The sequence below is a fragment of the Camarhynchus parvulus genome, chromosome 2 (genome assembly GCF_901933205.1).
Source record: "Camarhynchus parvulus chromosome 2, STF_HiC, whole genome shotgun sequence".
Lineage (NCBI taxonomy): Eukaryota > Metazoa > Chordata > Aves > Passeriformes > Thraupidae > Camarhynchus > Camarhynchus parvulus.
Window position 1 is genome coordinate 77,485,372 of NC_044572.1, and position 25,956 is coordinate 77,511,327.

Genomic DNA, 25,956 nt, shown 5'->3' on the forward strand with positions numbered 1-25,956 from the left:
GTCCTAGGTATTTACAGTTGTCCTAGGTATTTCAAAGCTCTAATTTGATAGCAGGATCAGGCCTGTTCATTTTTTCTTTGTGCTTCCACAAAGTTCTACTTTGTCAACAATTTCAAATAAAGGGTGGGAATAAAAGTCTGCAAAAGGATTTTATTATTCAGAGCATTGTCATAATAGTAGTTTTCAGTAATGGAATAAATGGGCAGCTCTTAAAATACTTATTATTAATGCTGTAAAATGGTTTACAGAAGTTGGAAGCAGTGTTTCTTTAGGGGAAGTAGCCTATCCATAAGAATTGCAGTTCCTGTAGGCCAAAATGCTTGTATAATACTTTCCTGAAGCCACTAATTATCACAGATAATGGAAATTGAAATCTCTACTGTGGGTGGGATGCAGACAGTTCTGTGTAACATTGCTCATCCCACCAGCTGGGTTCCTGCAGTGATCTCTATGAGTTATGTTATGGGGTTTTTTGCATCCTCTGTCGCAGACAAATATCTGCATTCAGTGCCTTGCATGGCTGGGAAATTGCCAAAGTCACCTAGTCCAAGACACAGGGCTCTTATCCTATGCATTTCAGGTGTGCTGTTTTAAATAGTTCAGTGTTTGTTTTCCTCAAAGGGGAGGAAAACCCCCTCACCCTGACTATTGTAGTGTAAGAGGAAATCATACCACTGCAACACCATAAATAGTATAATGCAGTCAGGAATAGGGCACCACTTTTGGCGTTCGGACTTCAATGAGCTTTACCCCATGGCTGAAACTGCTGTTCCATGCAGGTGGTGGTGCCCGGGCAGTGTGGCCGTGTCCCCACCGGGCAGTGTGGCTGTGTCCCCGCGGGGCAGTGTGGCAGTATCCCCACCGGGCAGTGTGGCAGTATCCCCACCGGGCAGTGTGGCAGTGTCCCTGCCGGGCAGTGTGGCCGTGTCCCCACCGGGCAGTGTGGCTGTGTCCCCGCCGGGCAGTGTGGCCGTGTCCCTGCTGGGCAGTGTGGCAGTATCCCCACCGGGCAGTGTGGCTGTATTCCTACCGGGCAGTGTGGCTGTGTCCCTTCGTGGCAGTGTGGCTGTGTCCTCGCGGGGCAGTGTGGCAGTATCCCCACCGGGCAGTGTGGCAGTATCCCCACCGGGCAGTGTGGCTGTGTCCCCGCCGGGCAGTGTGGCAGTGTCCCCGCCGTGTCCCCTCCGCCCCTGCCGTCCCTGACTGGTCCCCGCGGCTGTGCTACCACCTTGTGACGAACGAGGACAGCCGGGAGGTTGGGAAGAGTCTCCGCGGAGCATTTTTGACCGAAATGGTGCCTTTTTACAAAAGCGAGGCTGCAGACACCGTGTGCAGCTGATAGGAGTCGGGACTTTGATCTGACCGCCTGCGTGTCCCCTGATGGCTGTGCACTGACGTGTACAGCCATTTTTTTATAATGTACATTATTTATCTTGTAATTCTATCTACTTGTGACAAAATGTTCACTATTAATGCATTAGACATGTAGTGGGTTATATATCTCAGTGAAATGACCAGAACTGCTCGTGGCTGTCTTGCATTCGCTGTGATCGAAGCTGTGTGTACTCAGCAGTGCGTTATGTGAAAAGTAATAAAGCTGGTGTAGAATTGACTTCAGATTCTTAGTGTTTGCACAGTGGTTTGTCCATTCTTTGTACCAGTTTGACTTGACATCGACTGGCCTGTGCATGTCTTTATTATTATTTGTTGTTTCATAAACCAGATTTGTTGTAGATGCTCTGTTTACTCCCCAAAGGTATATGATGTGACCATTTAAGCTCAATATTGGATTAACTGCTCAGCCCCAAATGTCATAGACACATATGCTGTCCCATGGTTTTCCAAAAATTCTTTGGTACAGGTTTTTTTGGGGGAGGGGGTTGTAATTTTATTAAAAGCACTGAACAGTCATAATATAAGCTTTAGAAACAGTCCTTTCAATATAAGAGAAAAACTTAAATTCAGTAGGAAAATTAATGTAAACATCAAGACTCTAAGAGCAATTTCTTTTTTCCTAGGTTGTGTAGCAATTTCATCATCATAGTTTGCAGAACAAAATAAAAAATAGGAAAAAAAAGCACAAGGATTAAATGCATAAAATTAAATCTATTAATATGTATGGCCATCTTGTGGCAATAAAAAGTACTGTGGTATTTTTTAAAATAAAAAATAGTATTTAAAAACAAGTTTGGGTTCAGTTGCTTGATTTAGATAACAACTGTGCCTCCAACTCAATGTCTTCATATGACCAGAATGAATAAGCAGTAATTTTTTATGGACTGAAAACTGCTACTACTGAACAGATTAATTTTTTTAGTTAAAAAGATCAAATTAGTTCAACATAAAATACAAAGAAACAAGCACAGATGTCTCTATCATAGCAACAGCCAAGGCCAAGATTTTTCATGATGTTTTCAACCAGTTTCAACTTCCATATGAGCTGTAAACAAAGTCAGGTATTTTTGTTTTGTTTGTTTTACTCAGCTGGAAAGTCACCGATTCCAGTCAAGACTACAGACTCAGAATAAATCAGTGCATTTCAGAAACACTGATGAATTTATTTGTATTTCTTCAAGAAATGTCCCACTTTAAGGAACAAAACCCTGGCAAGGTAAGCACTTCCCAGTAAGGTTAACAGTTCTATATGACTTAATAAAAAGTTGAGATAGATTTATAAAAAACACAAGTGAACAAGCAAAAAAAAAAAAAAAGAAAATGTACATTCTGACACATTCAGTCATAAGTTTCTGCGAACTTTTTTTTTTGTTTTGTTTTTTGCTATGAAGAATATGGGTAGGTAGGTAGTGGGAAAAGCTGTTCACAGTAAACTTTATAGCAATACAGTCCATCCCCTTACAGCTATTGGAACTTCACCAGTTATTCCGTGGACTTTTTAAAGGAAATTTAAACCACCACAATTTGACTACAATTTAATAAAAAATTGAAAAAGCAAAGTAAATAGGTATGTTCTTAAACATAAACCTTTTTTTTTTCTCAAATAACTAGTTTTCAGGGATAGCTGCATGAAGAGAGCTCCTCATCCTTTATTGTGGCAATTTTCTTCTATACACTAATAGTTGGTGATTTTCCCTTTTTTTACTGGAAAGACTGAGCTGGAGAACCCAGCTCATGAAGAGGCAAGCAAAAGTAAGGCTTTTTTTTCCTCCAAGTTGGAAGAATATCATTATTTAGTTCTAGTCAAACATGAAGCAGTTTTTTTTTCCCAAGAGAAATATAAATAAAATAAATGTATATTATGATAATAATAGGTTAAATTTTTATATTTGTATTGCTAAATACAAGTTAAAAGAAGACTGCAAGACTTTTTCTCCTCTTTTAATCTCTCTTAATTTTGCCAGAAAATCTTTCCTGAAAAAAGGCCATTCAGAATTAGCAAATAAAAAGTATGTAGTACCACACTCCAATATTAGCAGTTTGGATTGAAAATACAGATGAGAAACCGGATGAAAAAAAAATTATAGAAGAATGAAAATTATCTAGAAAACGATTAATAAATTATATAAAGAGCAGTTGTATGTTTGGACAATAAAGTTATATTTAAAAGAGGTTTATAGTGAAGTAAAGAAGTGTGGTATCAGTATTGTGGTAACATAACTGTAACTGTATGTTAAGAGATATCTAATACTAGTTTAGAAAATACAGTTTTGATAGCATGTTTTCCCTTCTTTTCCCTGACCTCATTCTCTAAGCCATGCCATTATTTTACTGCTATAATTAGAAGCAAATTAGGCAGTAATGCTGTGTGCAAAATTTCTTTGAATTAACCATTTTATTGCAATTCAGCTCCAAAAGCAAATGGATCCTTTCTGCAAACTTTCAACAGATCAGTTGAGCACTGTGCAGTGGTGGAAAATGCACTGTTATGTCTCAGTCACCAAAAAGGCCAAATCTCAAATTTTATGTTGAAAATTTGGCTCAGCTGTGTCATTAAGAGGGGTGCTACAGCAGCCTACAAGCATCAAGAGATTGCTTGCCAGCATCTGAGAGAAAACAGTTTCAGAAAGTAACACAACAGGGGAGAGAGCTGTAGCTGGAGGAAGGGTGTTTTGCTTTTGTAAACATGCAGCAAGCATGCACTGTAATATTGCAAGTAGTGAGTTGGGTTTTTTCCTGCGTATAAATTGTCCAGCCTATTTTCACAGAATGAGGGTATAATTTCTAGTCATTTTAGCAATAAACATGATCTTGTTAAAGCTTTACAGTAAATGAATAAAACCAGCATATTTTTATGGTAGAAGAGGGGATGCTTCCCTAATTATCCAAAATTGACTGTTTGATGCCTATTTTCACCAGAAGTGTTAAAAGTAATTCCCAGTTTTAAAAAACAAACTTCAATTTTGCACTGCATTCGAGATTTCATTATTATACAACATCTTCCTTTTGCAAAATGAGCGAATCATTTCAGTGAAAGTGTTAATGGTGTATTTTAATGTTTTTGCCAGTTTTGCCTACTAGTCTGCAGCATATGTACATTTTTCACTGTCTTGGGAAGTTACATTCCTGGAGTTGTCCTCTCCTATGTCCTGTGTAAGTATGGTCTCTTTTCCAGTCATGATTTGTGTATGTGTGTACTCTTCATTATCTGGTCTCTGTGTAGGGACTATTTATTTATTTATATACCTGTTTACACACTCATGTAAGTCTGCAGAAGACACCAATCTCTGTGGTTCAGTTGACAAGTCTGAGGGACAGGATGGCATCCAGAGGGACCTGGACAAGGTTGAGAAGTGGCCCCATGAGAACCTTATGAGATTTAGCTAGACCAAGTGCAAGGTGCTGCACCTGGGTCAGGGTAAATCCTGGTATCAACCCAAGCTGGGGGATGAACAGATCCAGAGCAGCCCTGCCCAGAAGGATTTGGGGATGCTGGAATGGCTGGAAATGACCCAGCCATGAGCACTCACAGCCCAGAAAGCCAAACGTGTCCTGGGCTGCATCCAAAGCAGCGTGGCCAGCAGGGGAGGGAGGGAGGGGATTCTGCCCCCCTACTCTGCTCTGGTGACACCCTGCCTGCAGTCCTGGGGACTCCCAGCACAGGAAGGACATGGACCTGTTGAGTCCAAAGGAGGAGACATGGAGATTATCAGAGAGCCCTAGCACCTCTCCTGTGAAAAGTGAGCAAGCTGGGGATGTTCAGCCTGGAGAAGAGAACACTCTGGGAAGAGGCCTTTCAGGTCCTAAGGAGGGCTTTCAAGAAAGCTGGGGACAAACATTTGAGCAGTGCCTGCTGCAATAGCACAAGAGGTGATGGTTTTAAACTGAAGGAGGGTCAATTTAGGTTAGATATAAGAAAGAATTTGTTTGCAATTTTTTGTCATACGAAGTCAGCTTGCAAGTTTTTGCAATGTGTTGATTGTGGCACAATGTTGCATAGTCAAAGTTTTGTCAAAGTTGAGATATCAAAATCAGACTAAGTTAAGGTAATGATAGATGTTATAATGATCATAAATTGTGTCTTACTGATAATAAAAAAGATGTCAGTTGGTATGAATATAATGGAATTTTCTGTGATGAGCAGGATTGGCTCCTCAAAACTGGATTTTACCTTAAAAGTGTCTGACATGGGCATTCCACAATGCATTTTTATGTAAAACTAACTATGTAAAGTTAGTAGTTATCTTATGCAAAGGCATTGTTTAAATTTTTTTAGCTTCTTGTACAGCAATATTTCAATACCATTTTTTTCTCTGTCTTCATTTTTATCACAGTATTGTGTGCCTTTTTATGTCCCTTCCTTAAGTGCAATGAATTTGGACAGAAACTGTGCAGCAAAATAAAGGCTGTTTTGATGAAACTAGATTTTGGAATAGTGGAATATATCAACCAGAAGAAAAAAGAGAGATCTGGTGAGTAGTTAATTATAGTCCCATATATTATTATATAATATTATTGTGTTTCTGTATGCCGAGCATTTCATTCACCTTGCAGAAAGTTTGGTTTGTCCTGAGAAGCCAACTGTAGAGATATTTCTTGCTTTGAACCTGATTACTGTTATTAGCTTTATAAAGAGTGACAATGTATGCCAAATGTCTGGGTTTGATAAAGAAATTATGACTTCATGGAAAGAAACAAGGCAGGCTCTTTGTATGTGATGAGATGTACTGCTTATAAGTTTTCAGGAAAAAAAAAACCTACTTGCTGTGAGCTTGCAATGCTTATCTCTCTTTAGATGAGGCAAATTTACCCAGCAGAGAGACTCAGTCAAAAGTCTCAAAATAAGTACATAATAGAATTTTCAGTAAGGGACCAAACTCTGTTCCTATATCTAAATCTGCCTTGCTTTCACTCCCTCCAGCAAAAAAAAAAAAACAACTTTGTTTTCTTCTCCAGATATTCCAAAAGCATATAAGAATTGCCACAGGATAGCAGCTACAAATTAATCCAAATTTCTATGTAGAAAGAGGAGGAATAATTTTAAAACAAAATCTTACCTATCTCACCCAATAGCTTTCTAATACTGGAAACTTTTAAGATTTTAAGCAATAAAGCTATTTCAAGGAAAATCTGTATGTGAACAATGTTAGTTTGTTTCTTGTGCATGCTCCAGTTTTGGTAATTAAACCTTTGCGGTGTAGTCACACTACTTGCAGGTAGCCTATCCTTTTAAATTAGTGCTACATCAGTAGACTTAATATCTGCTTTAAAACATGCATTTCTTGTAACCATTATACAATTCATTATACAATGTGCTGTTCCTAAACCCAAGGAGAACCACCATGTGTCTTTTCCCCTTCTCTTACATGTGATAGTAATTGAAAATAAGGAATAATGCACTGGAAATTTTCTTTCATGCATTATTCTACTTGTTCAGTTTTTAAGTGAAACTGGCAGAGATAAAGATCAGACTATAGTTTAATAAAATTCATAAGCCAGCATTGGGAAAATGGTTGAGGTTAGATGCGTTTTTTTCTGCATTTCATCCTCCAGTTTAATTTAACACAGACAAGTTCCCTACCTTGCTTTGCCTCTTGGGTTCACCGCATGGGCTCACAAACCTTGTGTTGGCACAAGAGAGGAAAGTGCAAGTTGCAGGAAGAAGCAACCAAGAACACTTTGACTGTGTTTTTCATTTTATGTTGGTTTAAAAGATTCTCAGACAGAGGAGGCAAAATTTGTATTCATATGCATATTTGCATATGACTGTGAATGCAGGGTAGCTGGGTGTTGGTGGAAGAAGGGCTTTGTGAATGAAGATTACATACAATTATCAAGAAAATTGCACGTTCTCATGTAAAAGTAATGTGGTGGGATAACTGCACAGCCTGTTCTAACAACGTGTTACACCTGTGCATTTTACCAGCAGTGTAGTCTAAAAGAGAGATATCTGTTTGCCAGGGCAGATGACATTCTAGTGAGCAACAGAGACTCCTGAAGGAAGTACAATGCAGGTAAATAGATGTACTGGAATGTATTCAGAATAACAGTCTTTCTCCCACTGTGGTTGCTGTATTTTGATAAGCAGCCAATCTCTCAGTCAGGCTTATTTCCCTGCTAGCATAGCACATAAATGGTGCACTGTGTCAGCAGGTGAAGAGTTATTGTGTACACAAGCTGTGTGACAGAGAACACTCACTGAACCTGGAAATCCACTGTCATGAGTAGGATAAAACATATATCTTTTTTCTTTCAGAAACAGCAAAAACAAAAGCCACAGAAGATGACAGTGAATTAGACATATCAGCTCTGTGTCCTAAGGTGACTTTTTTTCAGTCAGCCCTGTCTTGCTTTTAAAATCTATATAGATAATGGGAGGCTATCTAGATTGCTGTCTCTGTTCTTCTGTGGAAGACTTTGCCCTCCCCAGGAGGCTGTGTTCCTGAACTAAGCAGTATGCTTTAGAAGTGATTCATAGTCTCCACCTTTAGCCTTATACTAACCAACCTACTGCATTTGTGGCTTCTGGCCTTCAAGGTAATGGTTTCATTGGCCTACTGAGCTAAGAATGTGTTTATTTTGTATTGGCTGTAGAATGATTAATATTTAAAAGCAAAGGTGGTTACTTGTATTTCCAACACTGAAATTGCAGTTGATTTTTATTAAATTAAAATACAAAAGGGAAACATTAATAGGAAACTGTAGTGGTTCTACATAATTTGTCAGATATTTTTGTAATCACTTGTCTAATAATTTTCAATGATGGTGCAAATAGGTATATAAAATGTTTCTAGACATGTATGAGAACACTCAAATTTCTCATTTTTTCTAGTATTCTAAATGACTGTATAGCAAAGGTTTTTCTGTTATAATCAAAATAAGAGTTAGTATTTTAAAAATCATCTTAATAGGAATTATTATGCAGTATTTAATCAGTAGTTTATAAAGCCTGACTTTGACAGGGATTGCTTTGGAGGTGGTTTTGTGCGGGAAGAAAAATATCCCATGGGATAAAAATTTGTATCTGACATGACTAAATATTGTTCAATAAATTGATAACGGATTATGGGGTTTTTGTTCAGCTAATTTTTGATGGTCTTATAGATATTGGGCTGTTTTTTCTGGTCCAAATTTATTCATTTTGTTACATTATGCACATTTTGTATTTGCAGGCTCATTTTGCTTTTATTGCAGTAACTAGAATTTTCTATGCTTCTTTAGTATAAAACAGCCTTTAGTTATTACAAAGAGGGATGTTTCACTTCTAAGCATTGTATAGTATTTTCATGTTTCTTCAGTTAAGGCTTAAATAGGAGGTGATTTATGTTGCCATGACATACAAGAGGGATTTTTTTCAGTCTCTAAGCATTGGCTTTCTGTAATGTGATTTTTTAAAATCATGTGTGGGACTGTTTTCTGTGTAGGTCAGTCCTGCAATTGTTGCCAAAGAGCTGTCAGTGTCTGACACAGATGTCTCAGAAGTATCCTGGACCGATAATGGGACCTTTAACTTATCTGAGGGGTATTCTCCACAGACAGACACATCTGACGGTATGTAACAGCTTCACCTGTATCATCAGTGGACTCCAGATGTGCAAGTTACCTCAAAATTATTAGACAATTTGAGGACAGGTTTCAGGGTTTTTACTTTTCTCTCTGAAACTAATTTAAGGTCAGTCTTAGTGGTTTGTGTAGTTTTGGACACATCTTGTGTAAGAACTGTCCTCATCTTAAAAATGTTAAAGTACATCAGCAAATGTCTAAATAAATAAGTAGTACTGGGTAAAACCAACACATTCAATAAGTGCTAGATGTAGCACTCTCTTCTACCAAGCCTTTCAAGCAAGTAAACCTTTTAAAATTACTACCAATGCTTTTGTGGGTGAGCTAAGTGAATAAAAGCTGAGAAAGAAACAGTGAATACACTGACTTATTAAACAGCTAATTAAAGAAAGTATTATCAAGTTTTACTACTAGACAGGAAGACAGCCAGCAATGAGCCTATGAAGACTTAGACTAGGAAAAGATTCTCAAGCACTTGGCTTGATCTTGACCAGAAAAGAATTCTTACTTTTTATCGGTAAACACTTTGCTGGAATAAAGATTAAGGACAACAGTAGTTTGGTGTTATCTCACCTGGGGATCTGTTGCTCTGCTCATCTTGCATTAATCCTAGGAAAAGCTCCCTGTAAATGACAAGCAAGATGATACTACAGGCTAAATTAATAATTTCAGTTATTTTCCTAATATTTCAAGTTGTAAATAGACAGCATTGTATGATCACAGAACTGTAAGTTTTAAAAAGCAATTGTCATTCATCTCATCTATCTTCCTATCTAAAGCAGGTTCAAAGCTCTTCATTAAAGCTTTATGAAGTTTCTCAGGGTTGTGACCACTTGAGTTCTGAACACCTCTAGTGGTAGAGATTCAGCAATTTCCCTGGAAAGCCTTTTTCAATATTTGCTTATCCTCATGATGAAAAAGTTTTTTCTTACAGTGAGTCAAAATTTCCCATGTTCCAGTTTGTGTCAGTTTACTCTGATCCTTTTCACTGTGCACTTTCTAGAAGAATCAGGCCCATCTTCTCTCTACCTTCCCATTAAACTGATCTTCCTTTCCACCTTCTCTTGGGCCAAACGAGGCCCATTCTCTCAGCATCTACATACATCCTTTCTCCAGCCGCCTAAATAATCATGCTGGCCCTCCAGGGGGTTCAGTCCTGTGTGCCATTGTCTGTCTAGGACTGGAGAGGTCAAAACCAGGCAAAGTACTTCAATGGGTACTCTCAGTTGCTGAATAGAGGAGGAAAATGCTTTCCACTGACTTTCTGCCTTCAGTTTTGCTACTATGGCTCAGTGTGTGGTTGGCCTTCCTTGCTGCAAGGGCATACCACTGACCTGCTGCCCACAGATCTTTTTCTGGAAAGCTGCTTTTCTTGTTGCCCTTGGCCTGTACTGCTGCACAGGGTATTCCATCCTATATGCAAGACTTCATTTGCTTTTGTTGAATGTCGTGATGTTCCTTTTCAGCCTGTTCCTTTCTCCAGCCTGTTGAGGTCCCTCTGAAGGCATCCTGACCTCCAGAATATCAAATACACCTGTCCCACAGCAATTCCTTTCTGCCCATGAACTTGCAGAGTGCACTCCAGCCTGTCATCCAAGTCATTAATAAAACCCTTGAACAGTGCTGGTTCCAGTCCCGGTGACAGACACCAATAACCAGCCTCCAGCTGCACCTTGTGTTGGTGATGAAGCCTTTGACCCCTGCCATCCAGTCACTTTTCCACCCACCTTACAGTTCCTTTACCCTGTTTGCTTACCAGCTTGGCTGTAAGGATCATGTGGGAAACTCTATTCATAGCCTTGCTAAGTGAAGAATAACATCAGCTCTTCTTCTCCATGGAGCATTTCAGCAAATGGGACGTACACAGAAGTGCAAGACCTAATGGGATGCATTCAAGGACTGGCTCATCTCCTGTCAAAGCTCTGTGCATTCAAGCCACCACTCTGCATGCAGCACAACCCTTCTTCCTCACCTTCCCAGCCTGTCTTTCCTAAAGAAAATTGAGAAAATGACATATGAGTCATTTTTAGAATTTATTTCCTTAACCCTTATGAATGCTCCTACAACAAGCTTCTCTTGCTTGTTTTCATAGAAAGTAAGTTCAAGCTTTTTACCTTCTCATTCAAATACTTGATGAAAGTATTTGCTTGTGCTGATTTAGGCTTCTTCCACAGGCCATGTATTTCATGGTATGCTTTACACATTTCTAATTACAAATATTGTGTCATTCATTAATGTAGCCATTAAAATCTAGTGTTGATTACATCTTGCTTTTTATCCTCTTGACAACATGAAACAATTCTGATCATCTGTAGAGTTTCCTTTTTAATACAATCATTGGCCAAGAAAGGAAAAAGAAATTAGTCTTTACATTGGTTTTATATCTTTTTTCTTTAAACAGATAAACATTCTTTTTATTACTCCATATGCATGTTAAAAGCTTGTAACACATCTTTACATGTTTACTTATTTGTAGTTTATATATATTGTGAAGAGAAATCAATTTTAGGACTTCATGTGGTTGGTATATTTCAAAATAGCTCTGCTGAGGATTTGCATGTGGTGTTTCATTATAAATAGATGTACCTAAAAAAGTTAACTTTAAAAAGTTATTTTGTTCAAATAGTTAGGTTGACCAGCTGATTTATGGCACTGGATTTATGACCTCAAAACCATTTTGGTTTAGATGTCACATAAATCGCCTTCCACTAGAGAACTACTGGAGTAGGGATTAGCAAATGTATTCAGAGGAACACTTGCTACTCACCTTGTTACGTGTGGCTGCCTTTTTGGGAAATCTTTTGTGAGTGCTAACACTGTTTTCTTCTGTTAACCCTGTAATAGATTTTGACCGACCTAGTGATCATGAAGAAGCTTTCACTCGAGATCTTTTAGAGTTTCCCTCTTTAGAAAATGGTGCTGGCACAAACGATGACGATGACTCCAGCATTGGTTTGCCCACCCAGCAAAAACGAAGGAAAGAGCAAACCGATGTCAAGGTGGATCATGCTTCCAGACAGAGTAAAGAGAGACCATCCACTGCAGGGCTGTCCTTGCCTTTGACCAGTGACCAAACCTTTAATTTAATGAGTGGAATTGCTGGCGATGTCATCACGGCTGCGGTGTCTGCTGCCATCAAAGACCAGCTGCAGTCCCTACAGCAAGCTTCCTCACAGGCAGCGCCCAGCTTGAGCGAGGAGACAGACACAGAGGAAGCTGATGATTTTGAACTGCTTGACCAGTCTGAGCTAGAGCAGATTGAGAAAGAATTGGGACTTTCACAAGGTCAAGAAGCAGAATCCCAGGAAAAGAAAAAGTCTTCAGGCTTCCTTTCAAATCTGCTTGGAAGTCATTAACCTTGAAGTTACGGCTGGTAACACAGAAAAAACTAAACATAAAACACAAAAAAAATACCATCAAATACTACAAAACAAACAAAAAAAAAGAGAAAAAAAAGAAGAAAATTCTGAGCTGTAAGCTTTAACTATCCCTTTAGATGTGTTGTAATAATTTCCCTTATGCAAAGTGAATTAACTGGATAAGTATCAGCTAATACTGATAGTTTAATGTTTCTGGTAGTTATACCTCAATGTAATAGCATGGAAATTAATTCTCTATCCACTGTTTGGTTGCAGATGTGTGGTGGAAGTCAGTTGTTCAAAATAGTTGGGGAAGAGATTTCTTTTACCTTTTTGCCAACCATCTATTTTGGGGTCCTGAGCCAAATTTCCAATATTGGCAGTTTATTTACTCTAGTTTTCCAATCATGTAATACAATTAATGACTCATATTGTGAGGGCACGTTATCAGAGGGCTGCAGTGGGATTAACTGCATCTCACCTCCTTCAATCCTACCAAAAAGTATGGATCCCTGCAGTTAGCATCATGTGTAGTGCACCTACTGTATATGAAACACATGAACTGGCACAACTCGAGTTTAATTATGTGTGCAACACTATAAAACCCCCTAGATTTCATACTTAAAACCTTTGAATTATTTTGGATATGGTGATGCATTTCCAAGTTTTTTGCTGTTATAGGCTTGTAGAGTTGTAAAGTGGCATGTTATATGACTGACCACCTGCTATGTTCCTTGATGGAGTCTAGTCCTTGGCAGTATTGCCCATGTGAAGTCAGCCAATGAATCTTTATGTTTAAAAGTTAATATTGTGTAAACTGAATAACCTGCTTGGGAGCAGGTGAGGGTAGTTATTGTTTAGAGTAGAGATTAGAGATTAAAAAAAAAAAAAAACAAAAAGGCTTTTTAGGTGCCACTTCCTTAATTTGAGATTCTGTAGGTTTTGGTTTGGCTTTTTTTTCCCATGATAGCTGCTTCCACTTGCAACAAAAGTTGTGTTGCAAGGTGATGATTTTAATATACTTAGAAGCATTTGGTGAGGTCAGTTGCTAGAGAAGACACTCAGAATCTTGGCATGTAATTTAAAACAAAAAAAGAACTTGTTTAAATTATTTGCCAGTTTAAAGTCCACACATGCTGAGTGAGTGGCATGGGATCTCAAGCAGATAACTTATTTTTCTAGGGCTTTTTTGTTCATCTGTGACAAAACTGCATTGCAATACCAAGCAATAGTAATCCAAGAAATAGGAAGAAATAAAGCTAGTTTTTTTAATGTGATGTAAACCATTAGCAAAATTGAGGGACCATGTCAGCTGCTACTACTACTCAAGTAAATTTCCATTTGCTGGCATTTGAAGAGGTAAATACTGTCATCTAGGACCCTCAAAAAGTACTGCAACAGATGATAAAAATCTTCCACTAACAAATATGTGTAGGTAAACCTGTGTTTGAAATTAACTTCATTTTGTATTTTTTTCTTCCTTTTGAGGTGGAAGAATAGGCAGATGGCCAAAAAGAGTACAGCAAAAGGAAGGATGCCAAGATGTTTTGACACTAGCTTTATTGTTGCTTGTGCTTTTTGTGTCAGTAATGCATATTGACTGTATTTGCTGTCCTTTACCAGTACAAGGGTATGCCTGTGCCTTCATTATCAAATACATTATGAAATAAGTGGATGATCCCACAAGACGCAGCTTTCAAATTACAGTATCTCAACACCTGAGTTTCTGGAAATCATTAGAAAACATGGCCCACATCACTTACACAGCATTAGTTGCTAAGTTTCTTCTTTAGCTTTCACTAGGTTGTTCTTCTCATTTGGAAAAAACAAATTTAAAAAAAGATCAAATTCCCAACCAAAATTAAAAAAAACCTTTTGTTGGAAAATCAGTGAGTTTAAAAAGTTTTCAGATGACTTAAAAGCCTCATTTCCTTGCCGCACGTTTAGGACAATCTGTAGAGTTAAACGAGTACAAATCCAAGTTGCTGATGGAGCTTCGTAGGATGCCCAAACAACTGTGTGCTCCCTTGTCCAGGGCTACTGGTGCCAGAAGGGGAACCAGGCTGTGGGACAGGAGAGGCGGCAGGGAGGGAGCAGTCCTTCACAGGCTTTTCTGGAGCAGATTGGCAGGACAGGCTAGCTGGCTGTCAATGGTGGCATTGTAACAGCGTGCACTTTATTGTTGTTTTATGGAAAATATTTGTGGTTATGAAAGTATGTAACACAGGGGCACTCTTCTAGAATAATAGATTAGATCAGAAAGAAAAGCAGTTGGAGGAGTTTCTCAGACTTTTTGTAAATTACCCATTTTCTGGTTTCAAGATAGGTAAATACATTGATTTTTCTCCAGTAAGACTCTTTTTTTTTTTTTTTTTGAAAGAAAAAACCAACCAAAACTTGAACAAGTAAATCATTAAAGTTAGGGACATAGTTGCTTATCTGAGAGTCTAGAAATTTTTGTTCTGCTGTCATGATAGTGAATTACATTCAAGCCCCTAAATACTGTGTAATGGGAAGGATGTAATTCTGTAACATTTAATATTCTTCCTCAGGTAGTAAGAAGATGTCTAATTTTCTGCGGGAAATTATCTCTTCCCTTCCACACAACCACACGTAAGAAACACTTCGCATGGACACAATACATTCCACTGCCAGCAGTTCGCCAGCAAAACACAAAGAAAATGTTTCTCTCCTTTGTGGATCCTCTCCACACTGCCCTCAGCTGGAAATCCCTTGAGAAAACTACATTTTGCTGTATTATAGCAGCAGCCAAGAAATAACAATTCCTTAAAAATTCCTGTCACAATGGTCTACAGCATCTTTCCTACCAAGCACTGTTGTCACCTTCCCATCCATCAAATGGAATGCCTGGGCAGGAAGACAGGGAAGGGGGCAATACATAGCTTTGAAACATACAGTTCTTCCATGGAAAGCTTCCTTGCATGTGATTTCCAGTCAAAAGGCACACAGGCAGCATAGAGGGCATAGTGTGAGCCAGTGCCATGGGGTAAGAGTGTGTGATCCTCCCCTGGGATCGGTGCTGCTTGTGTTGTGTGCGTGTGCTCGTATCTGGCAGCAAAGGGCTCACCCTCCTGTGCCTTCCAGTGGCTTCTTCACGCATCCTGATTTAAGAAAAGGACCTATGTCAGGGCAGGGATGCAGGTCACTCTTTTGTACTCAGAAAATTTCCCCTTGTGTCACTACATGAGTGACAGGATCACCATCGGATTGGTGGCCTTTGGAGTGTCAAATCCAGTGCAAAACCACCCGTTCCCAGCACACGGGGTTTCCATGCGTACGTACCACACACCTACTGACCATTCTTCTGTTTGTTAGTGGAAAAAAATTACTATTCTATGCAGAGGAGGTTAAATAATTGTAACCCAAAGTAACAGGATCTGAAGAGATACTCGTTCTACTTGTTCTGTGTTCGTTCTGCACTTTTTCCAGGCTGTCCCAGCCTTCTGAACAAATAAATCTCTGTCGTCTCCACGTCTGTTCTCAGCACATGAGCGGCGTCGCAGTCTGTGAGTAACCCCCACCCGGGCAAACAGAAACTGGAGAATTACAAAATGTCCGTATTTAAGTATTCTGCAGCACTTTACCTGCCTGATCACTGTTTTGTAAACATGGAACTATTATATTGATTGTTTTAATAAATATGTGTTAGTTTTTATCTTAAATCATCTCAGTGTGTCTTTGCTCCAATAAATGGAAATAAACCCTCTAACAATAAATGGGGTGACCTTATCACTCTCTACAACTTCCTGAAAGGAGGTTCTAGCCAGGTGGGGCCCGGACTCTTCCCCCAGTTACCCAGTGACAGGACAAAAGACAGTCGTAAGCTGCAACCGGGGAGGTTTAGGTTGGACATCGGGAAGAATTTCTTCACGGAAAGGGCGATCAGATACTGGGATGGGCTGCCCAGGGAGTGGCGGAGTCACCGTCCCTGGAGGTGTTTCAGGAAGGACTGGGCGTGGCACTTAGTGTGCCCTGGTCTAGTTTATGGATGCCGTGGGACAGAGAGAGAGAAACGGCAAGAGTTTCTCACAGCAGCTTGCGAGAATTTTTGGGGAGTTGTAAGGATGTGATAACTTGTTAAGTATAAACAATCTGCAGGTGGTGTTTTTCTACTTCGTCTTTCTGTTCTTCTCAAAGACGGTATATGAGGAAGGTGTTTTTGTTAGTTAGCCAATCAAATAGAATCTACCGTATCACACTATAAAAACCGCACAGATCTCTTGAATAAAGCTTTCTTTTTGGTCTTTCTACAATACCGCCTCCCGTCTGTTCCTGTGTCATTCTCGGCGCAAGAGTGACATTAGTTGACACGACGGTGTTTGGCCATAGGTTGGACACGATGATCGGAGACATCTTTCCCAACCTAACTGATTCCGTGAAAACAAACAAAAAAAAAAAAAAAGAAACAAACCAAAACCAAACACAACCAGCCGAAGGCGAGCACACCCACACCCGAGCAGGCACGGCCCGTGAGGCGCCGCTCCCGCCGCCGCCGCGTCCCTCCGGGCACCGCCCGTGCCCCGCGCCCTCCGGCCGCCAGGGGCGCGCGCGGCCGCTGCCGCCAGACGCCGCGCGGCCGCTTCCTGCCCGCGCGCCCCGCCCCGCGCCCGGCGCCGCCAGCTCCGCCGGCCGCAGGTGCGTGTCCCGGGAATGAGGGACAGGACGGGATGGGATGGGATGGGATGGGATGGGATGGGATGGGATGGGATGGGATGGACCGGACCGGACCGGACCGAGCCAGCGAGGGTAGCGGGGGCGGGGGCAGGCAGCGTGTCCGCCCGAGCCGGCTGCGCTCCCTTGGGGTACATGCTCCCTGTGATCCCGGCCTGCTCCACGCCTGGCCTGGTAGCTTCCGGCTGCCGCCTGCGCCCCGCCTTATGTCTTGGGGGTTTTTTGGTTTTTGCGTTTATTTTTTATTTTTATTTATTTATCTCTAGGTTTTGCCCGAATTTTTGTTGTCTGTGCAATAAACGCCTGCCTTGTGCCAGGATTAGGGGCACGGGCTCAGTTTAAATCCAACTGAAGGCAGCTAAAAATCAGCTGTACTAAAGCCTCAGGGGAGATCGCGATTTGTCTGGAAGGGCTCGGCTGTGCTGCGAGTGCCCGGGGTTTGGTTTTCGTGAGCCCCACACAAGGTAGGACTCGGGGCTTCGGTCCTGGGGCTTAAAACGGGAGGGGGAATGCAGGCGGGTCGTGGGAAGGTGTTGTGTAACTACACGGGATTTCTCTTGTGTTGTAAACGCGTCTCCACGTAGCAGTCAGAGGTGAAGGGTTATGGCTTTAGCTTCTCTTACAAACCTCTTCTTCTGAGCTGCTTTCTTTTGGGTGGGGCGGAGCGGGAGGAGGCTGGGTGTTTTTAAATGCCCCCGTGGTAATGTGGCGTGTGTTTTCTGTCTGTCCGTCATGGACCAGAACAGAGTGTTCTGCCTCAGGGTCCTGCAAGCATCGTGTCACTAACAGCCAGCGTGGCTCTGAGTCAGTGTGCTATGGCAAAGGTTGGTGCTTGGGTGGGGAGAAGGGCAGAGAGTGCTGCAGGTGGCAGGGGAACGCCTCAGGGAATACTCAGGGGATCTCTCAGTGGGCGGAGAACGTGTTTTTCTCTGAAACATAAAAGGAAAAGCTTCTATTATACTGCGTAGATGCTTTCAGTATTCAGATGACATGGCCTTCATTTGCTGCATCCCCCCTGTCACTATCACACAAGCAATACTGCTCCAAGACTTTGAACAGTGGGAACATTCTTGTAAGCCCTTTACTAGGCTTTGGGTTTCCAAAAGGACAATTTTGGGACTATTTGTGTTCACCCTGGATTGAAAAGTACTGTACAGTTGCTATCCATTTCTTTGCTGTTCAGAAAATCTGAAATTCCTGAAGTAGACAAGCCATCAATAGACAAACAGAAGGTTATGGCACTGAATCAAAACTAGAGACAACTGCTTTTTAAATACTTCTTTCCCTCTACTTACACAAGTCTAGTAGGTAATAATCATCATGAGCAAAACTGGTAGTTCTAATTATATAAGAATTGCAGAGCAAACATGAATTTCAGATATTTAAACAGAAATAACGCTATACAGATTTACCAAGAACTCCACATAGTGGTAGATTTCTATGCTAGAAACTTCAAGACAATGGCACACATCAATTCCAAGTCAAGAAACCTTCAAATCACAAATGCATAAGCAATAATAAGTAAGGATCCCAGTGGTTCCAGGGAATGAGTATTTCATAACGCGTTTTGACTTCTGCCACTGTTAATAGCTTCAGGGAGGGGCTGCTCTTCCTCTCCCTGCTTTCAGACCCCCTCATCCTGATGTATTATTTCTTTTTTTCTCCAGATTAACCATAGTTTTTCTAAATCAGTTAAACAATGAGGGTGCTTTCTGTGATCTCCAGATGACACTTTTTTTTTCTCTTTGCTTTTGCAGCATTCAAGAGATTCCATCAACTTAGTTAAAAAAAAAAAAGAAAAGTAAAGTTTCATTAAGCACTGAGAAGGAAGGAAATGTATGGATTTGAAAAGGACAGCATGAGTGGGAGGTCACTGCTGTGCAGTTGTCCTGTCCCAGCCCTAGTAACATGGGTTGGCTGGATGGTGGGAAATGATGGGAGACCAAGAATGCTAGATCTAGGCATGAGTGACTGCGTGTCCAGATGAACAGCTCTGCAGGGTAAAGTGTTGTCAGCACTACACACGGTGCTCCAAAGTAGCTAAGAAGGCTTTATTTTTAAATGCAGTAACTTTTTTCTTTCTTTGCCGTTTATTAAAGCTGTGGAAGATATGGAATAGGCCTGTAAGCAGGTTTTCCCTTTTTACCCTTGTTTCTGAGGAATCACTGGTCTCCCCAAAGTTTTACAGTTGGCAGAACATGAACTTGTTCAGAACCTCTAGTCACTGATCTTCAGTGGAAAGCGTGGAGCTTTTGAAATACTGGTGCTGTGACTGGGGGCCCTCTCATGCCTCCCAGTCCCAACAGGCACAGCAGATTCTGCATCCAGAGCTGGGATGCTCAGCTGCTGTTGTGCTACGAGTAAACTCAAAATCTTTTATTTATATGTTTCCTCTCTTGCTGCTGCCCATGAATACCATACTCATTGCTGATGCTGGTGTTTAATAAATTTCATTCTGTGCAAGAACTGTGTGTCTAGCACTGCCTTAAAAGAGGGTTTTCAGGATGATGGTGTTGGGGCTTTTTTTGTCTGTTACTTAATTTTTTTTAACATAACTTTATTTTTTTGCCATTTTTTAGTAATGGCCACCTACACTTGCATCACTTGCCGTGTGGCTTTCAAGGATGGTGACATTCAGCGTGCCCATTACAAAACCGACTGGCACAGGTACAACCTGAAGCGTAAAGTTGCTGACATGCCTCCTGTTACTGCTGAGAATTTCCAAGAGAGAGTCCTGGCACAGAGAGCAGTAGCCGAAGAGCAGAACAAAATCACTGCCACTTACTGCACAGTGTGCAGCAAGAGGTTCTCCACCTTCAATGCTTATGAGAATCACCTGAAGTCCAAGAAGCACTTGGAGCTGGAGAAGAAAGCTGTCCAAGCTGTCAGCAAGAAAGTGAAAATATTAAATGAGAAGAATCTGGAAAAGGGGCTGGCCCCAGAGAGTGTAAATAAGGATGAAATGAATACAGCTATTCAGCAGGCCATCAGAGCCCAGCCATCTTCGTCTCCAAAGAAGACCCCTCTACCTCCCAGTAATGCAAGTGGCTCTCCAGTGTCCAGGGAAGGCGCCGGCTTGTCCCAGAGCAGAGAACCACCAGAAATTCCTCCACGGCTGCAGTGGTTTGAACAGCAAGCAAGGAAGCTGGCCAAGCAACAAGCAGAGGAAGAAGGGGATAATGAGGAAGGTAAGGCAGTAAACACACTGACAGAAAATAGCTTGGGGTGAGCTATAGTTTGAGCAAAAGCTTCTCCTGTTTCTGTAGCAGTGCAGCATTTTCCATCACAAAAGATCTTGCTGTTGATTAAATTTTCAGTTTAACAAAAGAGTTAAAGTTGGCCCATGTTTGCAGTCAAGGACTCTGTGTTAGTGTCTGAACTTCCAGCTGTTCAACTTACAGACAGACACTAATGCTTGTAAAAATTGAGTATAAATAGTCACTAGTATATCTATATAACAGAGCACTATTTCCCACATAAAATGTCAAAGGAAGTTTACTTTAAAGAAGGCTAATATAACAGGTTACCTTAAAACTACTTCTGAAAAAATGAATTAACAGGAATCCAGTTATGATCATTTGCTGTTGTCCCAACTCATTTCCTGATTTGTTGAAGGGAGGTGGGACTGTGATTGGTTTTGTTTCCTTCTGCCCACCAAGACCAGAGGAGAAAATTTGCTCTTTAACCTGACTGTGTAACGTCACCTCAGCATTTTGATGTCTGTGTTAAAATGGGTTTAAGAGTTGCCTCCCCAGTGGCCTTTTCCTATGAATAGAGCTCTGTGTTGGAGGTCAGCCTGGAAAGCAGACAGCTGAAAAGATCAGAGCTTCAGAATTTCCAGAAAAGAGTTATTTGTAACCTGGATGCTTTCAGTGCTGTAGTTGACAGTGCAGCTCCAGACACATCTATTGGAGCGGCTGAATAGGATGATTGAGCTGTAGTAAGGGGACAGGTATGAATGAGGTAGAACTTCATTTCAGCTTCTGAAACCCCTGTGTCACACTACTGCAACTGTTACAGCAGTTTTGTGCTCTTGCAATTTCAGTTGCAGTTCAGTGAATCTGTTCTACATGAGAAGAAACATTGAACATACATTGTAACAGCTAAAGAAGAAGGCAGCTTGCTCCTGTCTGGTGTTAATGTGTTAGTTATAGATTGTATTGCGGAAATCTTAGTAGGTTTATGAATGTTAACTGTTCTTTTAAGTGTGTGAACAGAAGTGTGTTTTCCTCACTGCTGGAAATTACTATCTTCCTGATGTCACCAGAGTTGTCTTGTTTTCAATGAGCCATGCTTGTGTTCTTGCACTGTTGTGAATTAAATTTAATGCCTAGAAACAGCAGTAAAGTGCTAATAGTTGAGAAAATGGAGGGGGGAAGGTGTCAGATCTGCTAGTTGTTTTTATGAGCGACCTTGTGCTTTGCTGTGCATCTTAAAAAGAAATGTCTTTTACTGGTAGTGGTAAATTCTTGCACCTGGAAGTGACTGTGTGGCACTTAGCTGTAAGAGCAAAAAATGCAATATGTTCTATGATGGCTTTTTCTAACTTATTTGGGACTTATTTTGCTTGGGAAAAGTATAAAATAAATACTTTTTTTTCAACTTCCTTTAAAAGACTGGGAAGATATGGATTCTGATGAAGACATTGGCTCTGACGAAGAGATGGAAAGTGTGGAAGAAGAAGAAGAGGAACAGCAGGCAGAAGCTGAAAGCATTCCTGCTGTTGGGGCCATACCAGTCACAGACTGCTTGTTCTGTTCGCATCACTCAAGATCTCTCACAAAAAATGTGGCACATATGACAAAAATCCACAGCTTCTTCATTCCCGACATAGAGTACCTTGTGGATCTCAGAGGACTAATCAAGTATCTTGGTATGACTGAATGTTCTCTTAATCTTTTTGTCAGGATAGTTATATTCTGATAGTGCTTATTTTCATTTGGATATGACACCAAATGTTTTGGTTTGAGTCGCTTTTTTTTTTTTGTCTGAGTGCTGTCAGTATTTTGATCATGAGCAGGACCACAGGCTTTCCAGGGAGAATGAGAGAAAACTTGGATGAGCAAACATGGTCATGTACCCTGCAGGTCTCTCATAGTTTTCTGATGTTGAGAAAGTGGTTCAGATAACGTGAAATTTGGGACAGAATTCTGTTGCTAAAGTATGCATATGAACTGTGTTGTCCTACCAGTGAGTCACAAGTATTTCTCTCTTTGGTTTACAATGCTTGTGAGACAGTATCATCCTTCAAGTCTAAAAATAATTATGAGAATAAAATAATTTTGAAGTATTGGATAGAAAACGTATTGGAAGTGTGAAATTTGTTATTGAGAATGCTGAAGGACCCATACTTTGTCATAAGAAATCTTTAAATGGCCAGATTTGTCCCTGGTGGGGCCATATGGTCAAGGCATAGGAGCAGCAGGGCTATCCTGGAAATTAAGGGCTTGAGGCTCTTCTTAAGTCTCTCTGCCTGCAAGCTGGGAAGGCTTTGTCACAGAAATGTTAATTACTGGCTAGGGAGATTTTGTTCAGGCCATTAGAAGTGCCAATCTTTTCTGCAGGAGAGAAAGTTGGCGTTGGGAAAATCTGCATCTGGTGCAATGAAAAGGGGAAATCCTTCTACTCTACAGAAGCAGTCCAGGCTCACATGAATGATAAAAGCCACTGCAAACTCTTCACAGATGGAGATGCTGCCCTGGAATTTGCAGATTTCTATGACTTTAGGTGAGGTCATTTCTCTTTGAGTGGGACACAGGTGGGGACAGACTAAAGAACAGTTAAATATTACATTAGAGACTATTATTAACTCTTAAAATTTAATGGTGTTTGAGGTTCCAATACTTATTTTGCATTGTTGGTTCCCGACTCTTTTAGGTAATGGTAACAACAAGATTGGTTGTCTTCTTCTGTGACCATAATTACCAGTCCTACATCAAAGTACATTTTGAATTCTGTTTTGTATGTTTGCTGTTACTGAATTGAGATTTCAGTGCACCAGCAAAGGCCACAAAAGTTGTAACTGTCTTTCCCACTACCTTTTAAACAGATTGTGGACTTAAGATCTACTGTGGGTTTCTTACATAAGTTTCATTGTGTAGCTGGAGTTGAACAGGACTGCTGTGATTTAGAGGCCTCTTGTTGAACTTCCTGCAACTAATCCTAAGCTGTGTTCATTTTGGTCAGAAATACCTCATATTGTGGTGATAGGTGGAGCTTCTGGGAGCACTTGTTCAGCAGCTGTGTAGAGCTGGTGACCTGCACTGTGATGCTTTTCACCATAAGTCGCTGTTAGGTGTGCAGCAGCAGAACTGTTCTGAGCTGCAGAACAAGGTTGAGGAAAAGGGTTCCTTGTCTTCAGGCTTTGTTCAGGACCAAGGTCTGCTGTTAGGAACTCTCAGACCAAGGCAGGTGAAACATGACAATGTTCATGCCTTGCTGTAGCTTGCATCCTGGTTCTTTTGTAGAGTGGGTCTGGATAGTTGTGGCTGCTCACCATGTTTAAACCATGTATTGCTGCTCTTCCACAGGAGCAGTTATCCTGATCACGAGGATGGGAAAGATGTGGAGGGTCTTGGAAAGCACTCGGCAGAGAAAGAGTTGGATTATGATGATGACACCATGGAGCTGATCCTTCCATCAGGTGGGCACAGGGTTTGTGTCACAGCTTACTTTCTCTGCACTTGCCATATCTGCCTCCAGTACCTGCAGCACAGGCCACTATTGTGTTTTCCTCTGGGAAGGGAGAAGGTAGTTTAGCATTTAGGTGTCTTTGGAGTTATGTCCTCACCTTCCATTATTTCCATTGCCAAGTGGTTCAGCTTCTTCAGCACTGATGGATATTGGACTGGGACAGTGGGTTGCTTTGCCCATTTTACGTCTTCATTATCATGTGACTCTCATGGTTTACTCCAACAAGAGTTTCCATATTTGTTTGAGTGCAGCTTGGAGAGGCTATAACAGGAGTTTTTTGTAGAGAGCCAGCTTAATTCAGTAAACTTAATTCAGTAAACTAGTCCAGTAAATTTAATTATTAAATAGCCTTTCTCTAGTTCAGCATTTAGCACTCTCATTTCTTTTTTTTTTTGCTGGTTTTGTATGAGGGGACCCCAGCCCTTTCATTCTGAAAAGTGCTGCCAACTCTTCAGTTACACAAGTTGTCCTGAATGTCAGCAAGTGGCTTCACTATTTACTTGAAACAGCATTGCCTCTCTGCTCATTCCACTAATTAAGATTTTCTTTTCTGATAACTGTGTGTTTATTATCTGAGCTAAGGCCCTCTTGAATAGCAGTACATTATGTGTTTTTTCTTCAAGCAGCTCTTACAGTAATTACATTGAGTTCCCTAATAATCCTAAAATTTTTAAGGTTCTGGACCCTTTAATAACATTTCTCAGCAGAGGGGTTTTCCATAGTTCTCACAATGTGCTTGAGTACTCCATTTCAGAAGCTGTTTCATGATGGACAATAAGCTGTCCCCTCCTGTGAGCAGGTGCCAGGGTGGGTCACCGTTCCTTGATGAGGTACTACAAGCAGCGCTTTGGTGTGACAAGAGACGTGGCCGTTGCGAAGAACAAGAAAGCCGTGGGCCGGGTGCTGCAGCAGTACCGAGCCTTGGGCTGGACAGGGCAGGCAGGTGAGTGACAGTGGGAGGGCTTTGCAGAGGAGGAAGCTCTGGAATGGCATCACTCCACAGTTCCAGAGGTCGACTTTGCTTTACACGTGGGGTTTATGCAGTAGTTTGTCTTCCACTTGGTTCATTTTAATTCCTGACATCCAAGCAGATATAGGAAGTTTGTTTCTAAAATCCATTGCAGCTTCTGTGCAAGCTTTTCATTCCATTCTTTGTGATGCTTGGTGACTTCTGAGATTTCTTGGTTTCTGCCTGTCCAAGTCACTACTCTTGCTATTTAATAATATAAGTCGTGCTTTGACAGAATGCTTCTCCCGTTTGGGAACAGAGTTGTGGTCTATATTCACTTTTGAAATACAAGAATCACATTTGGAATGCAAAACAACCTTTTGCCTTAATCGCAGTCATGGGTATTTGTAGAGGGAACTGGGCTTTCTCTAGAGATAAGCGGAAAGAATGGGCAGGAAAACCTGTAGGTAACTGCTGAAGTATGTGGGCAGGTCAGCTGGTTTGCATACAAGTTGTAAGGTGGCAGACATTGATGCATCTCTCTTCCTTCTCTCTCCCTGCAGGGGCCATCTCTGCTCAGCGGCGTGACATGCAGTACCTGCAGAGGATGAAGGCAAAATGGATGCTCAAGACAGGAATGAGTAACAATGCTACAAAGCAGATGCATTTCCGGATGCAAGTCAGATTCTGAGTTCCAAAGAGAACTGCCTACAGCTGGTTATGGGAAGGGGGATTTAATGATTTCTGGGTTGTGGATTCTCCTATTAAAATGGACTCGGTACCTATCAAATGCTGATGTGTTTGCTGGTGTGTCTTCCTCTGTAAAAAGAAGAACGGCAGAGAACTTGTCTCTTCTGAAATAATGGTGGGCCTAACTTATAAATAAAATATCTTCAGTGGAACATGTGGCAGAGTAGTCATGGCTATGACTGAGGGTACATGCATAGTCTTGCTGCCCTTCTTTGTGCAGCCCATTTCTCGGGGGCAGTTGACATTGTCATTTGTCTGAATATCTTCAGCTTCTACTAACTGGTTGAAGCCAAGAGGAGAGATCCTAGATCTAAATGCTTAAGGTGGAGTGTATTGAATGCTTTCGGTTGTTGTGCCAGACATACTAGCTGGGCATTTTGGAGTTCTAGCTGGCACTATTGAGGTGAAAATTTGAGGACAGATTTTCTTGGAAAGTTAAGTAATAATTGTTTGAAGAAATGCAACGATGGAAAACATAACTCCGGGAGTAATACTGTCCTCAGAAGCTGACTGTACCTGCCTAATGCACCAGCTCAGGGCTGGATTAATAATCTG

General features: G+C 41.0%; 2 protein-coding genes across 2 annotated transcripts in view; both read left to right on the forward strand.

Moving 5' to 3' along the window:
• Positions 1-15,926, forward strand: part of RETREG1 (reticulophagy regulator 1) — a 64,233-nt gene extending 48,307 nt beyond the window's left edge. The window contains 6 exon segments of the mRNA XM_030971846.1: positions 2,485-2,611; positions 4,464-4,548; positions 5,730-5,867; positions 7,652-7,716; positions 8,820-8,946; positions 11,803-15,926. Coding sequence (XP_030827706.1) covers positions 2,485-2,611; positions 4,464-4,548; positions 5,730-5,867; positions 7,652-7,716; positions 8,820-8,946; positions 11,803-12,314 — 1,054 coding nt within the window. The 3' untranslated portion in view covers positions 12,315-15,926.
• A 985-nt stretch (positions 15,927-16,911) lies between these two features.
• On the forward strand, positions 16,912-25,619 carry ZNF622 (zinc finger protein 622). Its single transcript, XM_030971325.1, has 8 exons — positions 16,912-16,973; positions 17,276-17,473; positions 19,589-20,197; positions 21,625-21,882; positions 22,574-22,736; positions 23,540-23,652; positions 24,502-24,645; positions 25,215-25,619. The coding sequence occupies exons 3-8, from the start codon at positions 19,591-19,593 to the stop codon at positions 25,340-25,342; spliced, it is 1,413 nt and encodes a 470-aa protein (XP_030827185.1). The 5' UTR covers positions 16,912-16,973; positions 17,276-17,473; positions 19,589-19,590; the 3' UTR covers positions 25,343-25,619.
• The last annotated feature ends 337 nt before the right edge of the window (positions 25,620-25,956 follow it).

Bases quoted from the DNA above. Each gene is read 5' to 3' on its own strand.
- ZNF622 (XM_030971325.1), top strand. From the start codon at position 19,591: ATGGCCACCTACACTTGCATCACTTGCCGTGTGGCTTTCAAGGATGGT. The intron at 22,737-23,539 runs GTGAGGTCATTT...GCTCTTCCACAG, and splicing joins GCAGATTTCTATGACTTTAG to GAGCAGTTATCCTGATCACG. The intron at 24,646-25,214 runs GTGAGTGACAGT...CTCTCCCTGCAG, and splicing joins GGGCTGGACAGGGCAGGCAG to GGGCCATCTCTGCTCAGCGG.